Source organism: Platalea leucorodia, assembly GCF_965183815.1.
Source record: "Platalea leucorodia genome assembly, chromosome: W".
Lineage (NCBI taxonomy): Eukaryota > Metazoa > Chordata > Aves > Pelecaniformes > Threskiornithidae > Platalea > Platalea leucorodia.
The window spans coordinates 33,396,180-33,408,859 of record NC_138859.1 but is presented as its reverse complement, the minus strand read 5'-3'; the positions used below and the strand labels follow the sequence as shown (position 1 = coordinate 33,408,859).

Here is a 12,680-nt window from a genome sequence, read left to right as displayed (position 1 = left end):
TCAAATGTACATTAAGTAAGTTTGCCGGTGATACTAAACTAGGAGGAGCTGTGGACTCCCTCGAGGGTAGAGAGGCCTTAGACAGAGATCTGGATAGACTAGAGAGCTGGGCAATCACCAACTGTATGAAATTTAACAAGAGCAAGTGCTGGATTCTGCACCTGGGACGGGGTAGTCCTGGTTATGCATACAAACTGGGGGATGAGAGGCTGGAGAGCAGCCCCGCGGAAAGAGATCTGGGGGTTTGGGTTGATGGCAAGTTGAATATGAGTCAACCGTGTGCCCTGGCAGCCAAAAGGGCCAACCGTGTCCTGGGGTGCCTCAAGCACAGCATAGCTAGCCAGTCAAGGGAGGTGATGATTGTCCCACTTTACACTGCACCGGTGCGGCCCCACCTCGAGTACTGTGTGCAGTTTTGGGCACCTCAATATAAGAGGAGGAGGGCAACCAAGATGGTCAAAGGTCTCGAGGGCAAGACTTATGAGGAGTGGCTGAGGTCACTTGGTTTGTTCAGCTTGGAGAAGAGAAAGCTGAGGGGTGATCTCATTGCAGTCTACAACTTTCCTCAAAGAGGGCAGTGGAGGGGGAGGTGCTGATCTCCTCTCTCTGGTGACCAGCGATAGGGCACGAGGAAATGGAATGAAGCTGCATCAGGGGAGGTTCAGATTGGACCTTAGGAAAAGGTTCTTCACTGAGAGGGTGGTCGGTCACTGGAACAGGCTCCCCAGGGAAGTGGTCACGGCACCAAGCTTGTCAGAATTCAAGGAGCATCTGGACGACGCTCTTAGTCATATGGTTTAGTTTTAGGTAGTCCTGCGAGGAGCAGGGAGTTGGACTCTATGATCCTTACGGGTCCCTTCCAACTCGAGATATTCTATGATTCTGTCTATTATACGCTGTGTGGCTACCTCTGTTAGTATCCCGCGTGTGTACGTTCCTCTCTGGAATACACGCTCACCCTCACTACTGGCCAAACCTGCAGATGTGGACAGCAGCATCTGCATCTCAGAGTGGGTCTTAGAGTGCACCCAGCTGGACTTCAGTGGCCAGGAAGGAGGAATTCACAAGTCCTCACGTCCTCTACGTTTAACAGCTCCCATAACATCCTTAACAGTGAGGATACATACTGAGAAACAAATGGTTCATGTAACTTAGAAATCTTCAGTTTAAGAAATGTTCTAGGTGTAAAAATTTTATATTGATTGCATGTTTAGAATGTGAGAAGTTTGGGTTTCTACAGGAAGTAACAGCAGTATTAAATGTAGATATTACACACTTGTAGTCTCTTTACATTGCCAGAGCTTAGTGCATCTCAGTTCTGGAAAGCATGATCTGATTCTTTGTAATGAAGAAAATAAACTAATTTATAGATGGGGTGACTGCCTACATAACTAGTTGTATTCACTCCCACTAAAACATATGGACAGAAACATTTCCTAAAAAATATAAAAAGGAACAAAGATGTTTGTTTTATTGATTTATCACTTGAATTCTAGTTAGGGACTGGAGTTGTGCTTCCATTTCAAGGTATCTTTTAATAGCTGTCACTTGTCTTGTATCTCTCTTTGAGGATGTTCCTATGGAATTCAGACACGCTCTTATGTTACCTGTTTAGAGTAGAGCACCTTGGATCTCTCTACAAGAGGCACTCTTGTCACTATAGCAAAAATGATTTTTGTGGAATTCATAACACAAGGCTGTGTTTATTGAGATAAATTATCCCTTTATTAGGAAAGCACCAATACAACATTTTTCAAAATTACTGGAATTTTATTTGCCTCAGGCTTATGACTTGCAACCAAAGACATTGTGCAAAGAAAGCAAAGATTAAGTACACTTTAGGGAAAAGTTGAGAATGCACACTGGTAACATAGAAGATCAGTTTGATGAAAGAAGCCATTCATTACACTATTGCAATATTCTAAAACATTTTTCAACCCATTGTTTTTAATCAAGAGGAGAAAAGCTTAGCAAAGTTTACAGTACACATAAATTTGCTACAATTCAAAAAAGCATTTTTCTGAAGATCATCAAGCATAAAGTGAAAAAATGTATACAGGACAAGGTGAGGTAAAGGCTATCTACTGTATGTTTATAAGCTATTAAACAAAGTTGCATATATGCACCACAGTGTAAAAAAACAATAGAGCAGAAAACTGCCTGATGAAAAATAAAATAACCAGTGGCTTTTTATGGCTTCTCCTGGTTATCAGTGCTACAAAAGACTTTTTTTTGTCTTTCTGATGACACTGAAAACATCAAATGATAAAACCAGGCATGATGAAACCATTACCAAGGAAATCCAACCCAGAGAAATATACTATCAATGCACATTTTTTCATCAAAAGCTTTTTTGTTGTTTTGGAGATTTTTAAAAGAATCTTTGAGGCCCATTCGGTCACAGTATGTTACTTTTTTCCTTTTTTACACTATGATATCATATGTTTGTCAGGCACTATCCTAGAGCTAGTTTATAGAGGATGAGAATACAACCCAATGTCTGTTTGACAAAATGAATTCAGTGGTTGTAAAATGAGAGAAGGGAAGGGGATGGGGTCAGTTCTGCCAAGGAAATAAACTCTGTGAATTACTCATCATCACTTCCGCTTGCTTCTGACTGGTCCTAGAGGTAAGAGACACAAGAAAAGTCAGCAATTCTTTGCCAAGTATTCTATGGATTTTGTTAAAGAAAAGAAAAATTACAATTAAATTGACAAATCAAGATAGCCATAAGAAAAGTAATATGTTATTTACTATTCTCCTTTCATGACATTTCATTCCAATGAAATTGCTGTGGGCCTCTTTAGAGAAGAAAAGGCACAGAGTCAGGAAACACTAGCTCCTTTCTGTCTACCCAAGTATTTTTAAAATTGTCTGGAAAGATCTGTCTTCATTTGTTGCATTAATAGAAACACCTATGAGAAATTAAAACCAAGTGTTTCTAGGGTGGGAATGAAAGCAAACAAACCATAAGTTTTAAAGTTTTGAAGAAAGAAAGAACATCTTCAGAAAATAAGTGCCAAAAGAGTCAGACTTTTTGTCTTCCAGCACCAAGACCAGACCCCACAAGCAAATCCTAACACAGTTTGACCCTGCTCCCCCATCCTCCCAAGATGATGACACAGATTAAAAACAATGCTTAATGTTTCTAAGCATGAAGAGGTGAAAATTCTGAGTGCAAACAGGACAGGGTATAGATGAAATCACTGGAACCATTTCCAAAATCTCAGTGAACAAAACTTACGTTTTCATCTTGATCCTCATCACTGTCATTGTCACTCACAACAGGCTTGGCTTTTACTCGGCTTTGCCTCTTCTTGCCTTTGCCTTTGTCCTGGCTTTTTTCATCCTTCTTGTTCAGCTTGATTTTGACTTTCACTGATTTTGCTGTAAAAAGTGGAATGTGAATGTAACATCTGCCTTTATTTATTGTATACTATTTTCCTACTAAATAACTTTTAAATGACTTTTAAACAGTCTGTCTTCATGTAAATTCTCCCCTTGTAGCCTGAAAAAAATCCTCTTTCTGTTCTTTGTCTGGATTGTGGAATTAAGTAGAGATATTTGCTTTTACTTGTGTTCTTGATAGTTGCAGCACTAATTTGCATTAAACTATCATGAAAATCCAAGAGTTGATCAGGTGCATCCTTCTTTCACTTTTAGAATGCATGGCACTTACAGATAGCATTTAGTATTGCAACTACACTCAGGGAACCTTGTACAAGAAGATGCACATTAAGAAATAAAGTAGTTTTTGTTGCCTGCATGTAGAAAAATGTCTATTATCTTCAATAGGAATAGACAATTTGGGTTTTTTTTAACTACACAAACTCCACGTGGAGGTGACTGGAAATTTTTGAGTTGATGGCTTACTGAAGAGAACACAAGTGCCCAGTTCCAGGGTATCTGGTCATTTCCAGATGAACTGCTGAAGTTGCATGCTCTGCACAGCTGCTTGTAATACTCAAGGCAAAAGTACTCTAGTTTCTCTATCCAGACACACTTTCAAAGTGCAGTTCTAGGTAGTTAGAAAGTATAGGGTAGAAGCACTTGAATGGCAGAAAGCAGAATGAAGGGATCCCTCCTTTTCCACAATATCATGTTTCCAAATTTGCAGGGACTTCAAGTTCAGAGGTTATGTGAGAAGGTACCTATTGAGGAAACTTTAATTGGTCAGGGGAGCTGAAAGGTAATATGTATATCTGGCTCTTTCTATAGTCATTTTTTGACATCAGTGTGTTGTGAACCTACTGGCAATTCTGTGGAATAGCAGAGATGCAGCAAATTAAAATTCAAATTGGAAATAAAAGACATATACATTTTTACCAACGGAGATAATAAATTATATCAGAATAATTTAATAAGAGATGAAAGTATCACTTCTTAAAAGAGATGCTCCAACTTATCCTGCAGCATGCCCTAGATCCCAGATGAATTTTTGGCCCAGCCTGGGCCCATCTCACAGCAGATTAGCTGGGCCTCTTAAATTATTAATGTCATCTCCTGCTTGCCAAACAATCGGAGTTCCATTTTCCCTTTGTCTCACTAAAATAACATTTTCTGGTTCTTAATCATATATGTTGCATAATATCAGAAAGGTTGCTCACCTATGGATTAAGGAAGTCACTAGTTCTAGGCACTTTTATATTTACAAGTGACATGATCAGGAAAAGAAGGGTCCATATATACTCATGGTCAGCCAGATAAGGATAAGTCAGATCTGTTTCCATCTGAGCAGTGCTTAAAAGCACTTGAAGTCTTCAGCACAATTCTAAGCAATATAGCCAGAATAGAGTAGCCAAGAGACTTAAGCTGAATGGAAGCAGCCAAACCAGCAAACTTTATAAGAAACTACTTCCACCAATGGAAAATTAAAGTCTATAACCAGTCCCAGTACACAAATGGAAAAATCGATTCCCCCCTCTTCCCTAAATGTATTTCCTTCTCAGCATTCAGCAGGGAACTTACATTCTGACTCTGACTGCTCATCATCATCATCATCATCGTTGCTTTCATCCTCACTCTCTTCTTTGGCAATCTTCTGTCGTGCACTTTTGAATACAGACTGAAGAACAATGGAATCCTCATAGATCTATAGTATGAAAGCAAACCTATATCAGAACTGTAAGCCAAGCATCATCAAAAATTCACTTTTATTCCTATACAAACTCACAGCACGTAGCCTTTTTATTACAAGTAACAATGCTTGCTTCATGAATTTTACAAAAAAAAAAGCCAATATTGAGTTTTCATGCTCTAAATGAAGAATCTGGCCAACAGTGAGCCACAAAAATATGACTCTTAAAATGTATCACATTTAAAACATCCAATTAGAGAAAGAGTCCATCCTGGAATGCAATTGTTTTTCTTTCATTGTTATTTTATTACCACTAGAACTATGATATATTTTAATTAGATCATAACAGCCTTGAAAAATTGTTGTTCCAAAATCCAAAGAGGGTAAAAAAGAAAATAATTTATCCCAAGCAGCTTTGGGATTCCTTTAAGAGTCCTTCCTAGTGTCAGACAAACTTTAAACTTTATCTTCCATTAGTAGAGCTTAAAATTTCACCACTAAACACTTAACTGTCCCTAAGCTGGACCATTCTCTCAATTACTTGTATTATGCACTTTGGTGAGCTCAAACCAACATATGGTTCTTCAGGGCACAGCCATTTAGCATAGATTCAAATAGTCTGAAAACTGTCCTAAAGTATATCAGAACTGATCTCAGGATTATGGAATCAAAACTAAATTCGCTGAATGTTTGAATTCTAGTTGTGACCAAAGCATTCTGGATGCTTCAAAGAATCTGGGCATTTTTATTCATTAAAAGCACTAATAAGATTAAAAATAGAGGTTTCATATACAGAATTGTCATAATTAAACAAGCACTGAAAACACTGAGTAGGGAAGACACGTTTAACACAAAGTGGTTCAATCAGACCTGTGATCCCTCCAAATTGAATGTCTGAGCATTGTGACACAGCAACATGACGTCTTTCTCCAGATCACTGAGGTTCCGATATTTATGGTTACGAATTCTTTCCTGTTGCATTTGTTAAGAAGATGAGGAGAAGGATGGATGGCAGCGGTGGGGAGAGAAAAAGAAAAATAACAGACAGGACAATCAATTAATATTGCTTTTCAATACATTAAAACCTTCTCTTTAAACTTTTTACCCAAGTGGAATAAGTATCCAATTAAAACAAACAAAATTTAAAGCCTGTGTGAGAAGAATATGCTGACAAAACGCATCATGGTTAAAGGCAGACTAAAAATTGTGCAATCGTTGCATGAATTGGAAGGGCCAAAAGCAACAGAAATTGTATTGTTGTGGGTAAGAAAGAAGTTCAATTCCAAGTTTCTTCTCAGTACAGAAACAAAAAGTATAGTATGAGTGAAGGTAAAAGAGAGAGCCATGAACTCCTCATGGCCTCTAAGGTGCAAGAAGTTGCCTAATCCTCACCTATCCAACTGTGGCTGTTCCAAGATGTGATGCTAGTTGAAAGATGATTATATCCCTCCCAACAACATAAAATTTTTGCAAGCACTACACTTATATAAGTTTTGCTTACAGATTCAGGATTTGGTCCTTTACAAAAACAACATTAATGTATCATCTCTGAAAGTATGATTTATGTCATCCTGTGTTTTGCTTTGACTTAGGTGTTTGTAGTGAAGTACTGCAATATACATTAAGCAAAATTCATAACAAGGGGTATATTAAAATTTAAAATCTAAGCAAAAAACATAGGCAAATTTAATATCCACATGATCTCAATTTTAATGATGACTTAATGTTCATATTTCTATATAGCAAAAAGGAATAAAGAAATGTCCACACCCAAAAATGGTTCTTACCTTTATTTTTTTGAAGTCCACTGGTTTCCTAATTAATTCATAATACTCTGGTAATTCTTTTCTAGATGGGAGTTGAATGAAGACTTCACTTAGCTGCCGCCCTGAACTATTGAGAAAAACAAGCACACAATACAAAGAATTACTACAACTTTATCAGAAAAGAAATTGTATACAATCAAATTATTAAAAATCTAGCTTTTTTTCTTCTTGTAAAGGATTAGTAACAAACTGTTCTGAATTGATCTTATTGATTTGATATAAATAATTAATCTACAGTTTAATGCACAACTTTCATGTTCTTGTCCTGATGCATCACTACCATCATATGTGTAGATCATAAAGGAGAAGGATCAGGATTTGAATCTGAATTCTCTAATGCTTTGTCTAGGGCAGTTTTATTCTTTTCTTAATTTTCTTTTATTATTCTTAACTATTCTCTTTCTTGTCACCTTAAATTTATCTTCCTCTTGGTCTTTTTAATAGCTATTTTTATAGCTCTGGTTCATAGTGAACTATTTGTCCATACTAGGTGCTATTATACCAGATGCTGATTGAAATCAGATCAACTATGTTTTACAATAAATGCCAGTATTAACTTTCATTAATGAATGTTAGGTTTCTGGGAAGATAATTTTTAAGTGCATTGAAAATCAGTACTGCAGTTTGTACCTCTTTAATAATCTGGAAAGAATTGTCAAAAGTAAAGTAATGGATTATTTAAATTCCTTGGATACCCTAAGATACACTTTGCCTATGATTTGCAACTATTTATATTCTCTGAGATTTCCAGATTTTCCTTGTTCATCCCTTATTAATAGCTACTTTAATGCTTCTGAATAAAAGTTCTTTTTATCCTCTCATTTGTGGCTTCTGAGGTAATAGCTGACTATGAGTTATTTGGAGAGGAAAGATCTGTTGATGGCCCTTATGGGCTCAAGCATATATATATATATATATTTATGTACGTATTGCCATTTATCTGACAGTCATGGTAGCAGAAAAAAGCAGCTTCTGAGAAGAACTGTAGCCTGTTTACATAGACAGCATTCACCAGTGTTTCTCAGCCCATATTTCACAGACAGAAATATCACTGCTTAATTCTATCACAACTTACTCCAAAGGGGCCCTGTTTTCTCATTTCCACCTTTGAATGGTAATTTGTAGGAGTTGGGCAACACAGAGCCTGCTGCCAGTTCTTGAGCCCCCCACCTGAGCTTCTCTCTTACAGCTGTTCTCCACAATACAGCATTCTGTTGAAACTGCAGGTATTTTATCAGACACACTGGAACTAATGCTGAATCAAGGGTTAATTTAGGTAATTCTGTCATGATGAAGGAGGATAAGATGTATGGGACAGCTGTGTCCTCTATGAATGTCATCATCTATGCCTTCTCAATAGGGATCTCTTAATGTGTAAAATAGTCTCAGGATTTGGGTAGATACTATTTTGCCTATGGACCTAGTAGGTCAATGAACAATTAGGAATAAACAGTTTTCTTCTTTTACATGGAGATGTTGTTCAACTGATCCAAGATTTCTTAATGTTCTTGGTTTAGTTCTAGGACATTTCTTCTTATAGACATTGTATGAGAGAGAAGGACAGTAATTCAAATATTCCAAGCACAGCTTCTTATTTGGTATGGTCCAGTCCTGTGGCATAAATCTTGTGTAGAGTATTTTTCCATCCAGTTTACAGTAAACACAATCCTAGCAGTCAAATGCCTGTTAGGTTATGGCAGGTGCAGGAATATATTTTTAGCAGCTGCTGCTGCAGGGTGAGAAGAGGAGGCTGGCTATGTATATGCACCAGGGAAGGGAAAGTGTTCTGAGCATAGATCCAACCCTTATAGCTGTTGAGGTCAGGCCACCCTGTTCTGTACCACACATGAGAAAACCAGTCAAACTCCAGGAAGTTTACTAGCAACTCACCAAACATCTGATTTACTTGGGAAGCACCTGGATATTGTAATAAGAGAAAATCATAAAATAGACAGATAATCCTAATCCAAATTCTCATTATTCCTCTCCCATCAGCAAATATTTGTGAAATTGTCATGCCGCTCTCTCACTCATCCCCTTCTAGTACTGATTCACACAGAAGAGGTCAATTTACTACTACTGTACTTCATAAGTCAAAGGGAGAGAGATTTGTACTGTGGATTTAAAGGCTCCAATCCTATCAATGATCAATGTGAGTGATAATGTGATTCCACATGACAGGATTTGTTTTTGTTTCAGTTTGCATTTTCAAAGAGAAATGGGAAGTTGCAAACAAAAGCTACATTTACATTATTTTCTTTAATAATCAAAAGTGTAGAACATTCACAGCTGCAAATGACATCAATGAAATTTGTTCCTGAACATATAAAACAATAAGTACTCTGAAAACAGACCTCTGGTGTCCAAATGGTATCTTAAAGTTTAAGTCTCTATTTGTCATCCATAAAATTAAAATAATGCTATGGTGTTGCGAAACTCAATTATATGTTTGCAAAGCATTTAGATACTACATACTGATGAACACTATAAAGAAGCCCATAAGAAAATTCATAATTCTGTCTTCTAATAGGGTTTGGATAATGGACAAGTAAGGCACGAAACCACGTATTCAAGAATGAAGATAAAGCAAAATAACAAATAGCTGTTCATTAAGTGATCATATTGTCCATCTTGTGCACGATATGAGGCAAAGATCCTGTGGAAAAAAACAAATGAAACCAGTACTCTGTCATGGCATTACAGGCTGTACTTACCTTCTGCCTGCTTGACTTCACAAACTTAATAATGTTTCATAGAATCATAGAATACCAGGTTGGAAGGGACCTCGAGGATCATCTGGTCCAACCTTTCTAGCACAGTCTAGACGAGATGGCCCAGCACCCTGTCCAGCTGAGTCTTAAACGTGTCCAGTGTGGTGGAGTCAACCACTTCCCTGGGGAGGTTATTCCAATGATTGACTGTTCTCACTGTGAAAAATTTACCTCTCGTGTCCAATCGGAATGTCCCTGGGAGTAACTTGTACCCATTACCCCTTGTCCTCACCATGTGACTCCTTGTAAAAAGGGAGTCTCCATCTTCTTTGTAGCTCCCCTTTAAGTACTGGTACATGGTGATGAGATCACCTCTAAGCCTCCTTTTCTCAAGGCTGAACAAACCCAGCTCTCAGCCTATCCTCATATGGCAGGCTTCCCAGACCCTTGATCATCTTGGTGGCCCTTCTCTGGACCCCCTCCAGCCTGTCCACATCTTTTTTGTATAACTTTTTTGTATAATTGTACAACTTTTTTTGTATAATTTTGTATGTTCTTTTAATAATTTTTGTATGTTCTTTTAATAATTCTTTTTTACAACATATATCATGCAGATGTAAGCTAATTCTTTAAAAGGCACAACAAATTACTTGAAAAATTAGCACACAATTAGCAGATGACTTGTGGAGTCATCCAATATTGTGACAAAACTGTGTCTTCAGAAGCCAGAAGGTATGTTATTTTGTAGACATCCTCACTCTGTACTTTCTCAAAAATTAAAACATTTTCCCATTAAAACAAAAATTGGTAAAAACTAAATTAATTTTTAAAAAAGAAAGTAGTAAAATTCTACTTTCAGCAGCTAATACTATACTTTAACAGGAACAAACACAAATTTACAATTGCACCATTATAGTAGATACAAAATATAGTCTTCAGAGTGCTTACAAAAAACCAAAACAACCCCCCAAAACCCCACAAAGAGCATGTCTCCTGATTTGTCATGTAAATGGTAAAACCAGATGTACTGCCCTTTAATTTTGTCTACCCAGATCAGTAACAACTTATTCTGTTGTACCATACTGAGGCTGGTGTCATCGGCAGAACTTTGGGTTCTTCGATCATGGGATGGTCTATTCATCCCCAGGTCTACTGACATCTGATGGGATGCACCTTTCTCAGAAGGGGAAAAGGGTTTTTGCCCAGGAGCTAGCAGGGCTAGCGGTCTACAGCTTCCTCGCAAGGGAAGGAGGAGGGGCAGGCACTGATCTCTTCTCCCTGACAACCAATGATAGGACCTGAGGGAACAACAGGAAGATATGCCAGGGGAGGTTTAGGTTGGACATTAGGAAAAGGTTCTTCACCCAGAGGGTGGTGGAGCACTGGAACAAGCTCCCTCGGGAGGCAGTCATGGCGCCAAGCCTGACAATATTCAAGAAGCATTTGGACAACGCCCTCAGACATATAGTGTGGATTTTGGGGTTGTCCTATGCAAGGACAGGAGTTGGACTTGATGATCCTTGTGGGTCCCTTCCAACTCAGGGCATTCTATGATTTTCCCAGAATCTCTTATCACAGAAACATTACCTCCTGCTCCCTCTGTGTATGTGTTTCCATATTGCATGTTTTAAAAGACAATATTTATGTAATCAAAAATGACTGTTATGAGTATGGTGGAAGAAAATTATTAATTCTGAATGCCATTCTCTGATTTTTAGTCCATATTTCCACTTTTATAATTAAAAATAATAAACTCTATAGCCACCATATAAAAAAGCATGAGCAGTAATAATTTATGTTTGCCTAGCAACTAGCAGACTACATGTTGAAGAGCAAGAGTGACCAGAATAAATTAACAGAATTGACTGTGACAGAAAGATGAGTGATGGTTCACTACTATTGTATTAGTTCATACTTTTATTCCCATGTTTCTTCACATGTGAATACTTACATATTATATAGGTTAAAATTCCTTAAGGAATACTACTCTCTATCAAAACTCTTTCCCCTTCAGGTATTTGAAACTAATGAAACCAAAAAGGAAAGATAACAATGAAGCTGAAACTGCAAGATGTTCACATTTCTGGAAAATTTCACACTTTTCAACAAACACTGAAATTCCATTTACATGGGTTGAGTGAAGAGTCCTGCATGCTTGCTCTAGTTAGAGTTCTCACACCTAGCACTAGTGTGCTAATTACAACTCTCATTCAAGTGCAACTCACAGTGAAGTTGTTCTAAAAAAATCCACCTTCATGGTAAGGTTTTTATTTTGTATTTATAACCTTCTAGCAGTAATCCAGACAGGTGGAGAGATTATTCACTTTTGTTAAATTTATTTTAATTTTTTTCCCTTTCCAAGATTATTTGACTTCACTAGTAGATGGCAGACATTTCCCTATTATTTAAATAGGAATAGATAGAAATAGCAATTCCTGTTTTTGATGTATGGCTACATAGGCCATAATCTTGATCAGGATATCAATCACAACTATTTACTTTGTATGCTTGAAGACTTCAGAGTATTGATTGGTATAATTAATTACTATTTACATTACTGATGACCAGTTACATTACTCACTATTTTATAACACAACTAAAAGCTAGTCACTTGAGGAAACCTCTGAAACAGTCAAAATAAAAAGAATTTTACATACAAAGAAAAATCCTCTCCCCTGAACTAATCTGTCAAAACTAGGATGGTACAAGTACTAATTTAAACATTTCTAGCTTTAATGATGCAGAGATGAAAATGCTACACACCAAAAATATGGGAAGTCTTCTGTTCAAGCAAGAAACACAGGCAGAACACAATGACCTCCAACTTTCTTATCAGCCTTATTAAACATGGTTAACAACCACCTACTAAGAGGAGGAAGCTTTATGAAGTTATCAGGTAAGGCTCTGCACTCACTACTTTGTCTAAGTCGCCTCTCAGTCGCCGAGGCGAGCAGCTCCGTAGCCGGCAGGATCAGCACAGTGCACAGGGGGATTTCCCGATCCCGGGCAGCCGAGAGACCCGCCAAGAGCCCGCAGCTCGCGCGACAGCAGCTGATGAGACCTGGG

The 12,680-nt window shown here is 37.7% G+C and overlaps 1 protein-coding gene across 4 annotated transcripts in view; it reads right to left on the bottom strand.

Moving 5' to 3' along the window:
- Window positions 1–1,755: 1,755 nt before the first annotated feature.
- LOC309601870 (putative global transcription activator SNF2L2) overlaps window positions 1,756–12,680 on the bottom strand; it is a gene marked incomplete at its 5' end in the record, with an annotated part of 160,288 nt that continues 149,363 nt past the window's right edge. For all 4 annotated transcript variants that reach the window (XM_082335095.1, XM_082335092.1, XM_082335094.1 and 1 more), the window contains 5 exons: window positions 1,756–2,623; window positions 3,245–3,387; window positions 4,969–5,092; window positions 5,948–6,049; window positions 6,865–6,970. In XM_082335095.1, the coding sequence (XP_082191221.1) occupies window positions 2,588–2,623; window positions 3,245–3,387; window positions 4,969–5,092; window positions 5,948–6,049; window positions 6,865–6,970 (511 nt within the window). In that variant the 3' untranslated portion in view covers window positions 1,756–2,587. The remainder of the gene's footprint in view (window positions 2,624–3,244; window positions 3,388–4,968; window positions 5,093–5,947; window positions 6,050–6,864; window positions 6,971–12,680) is intronic.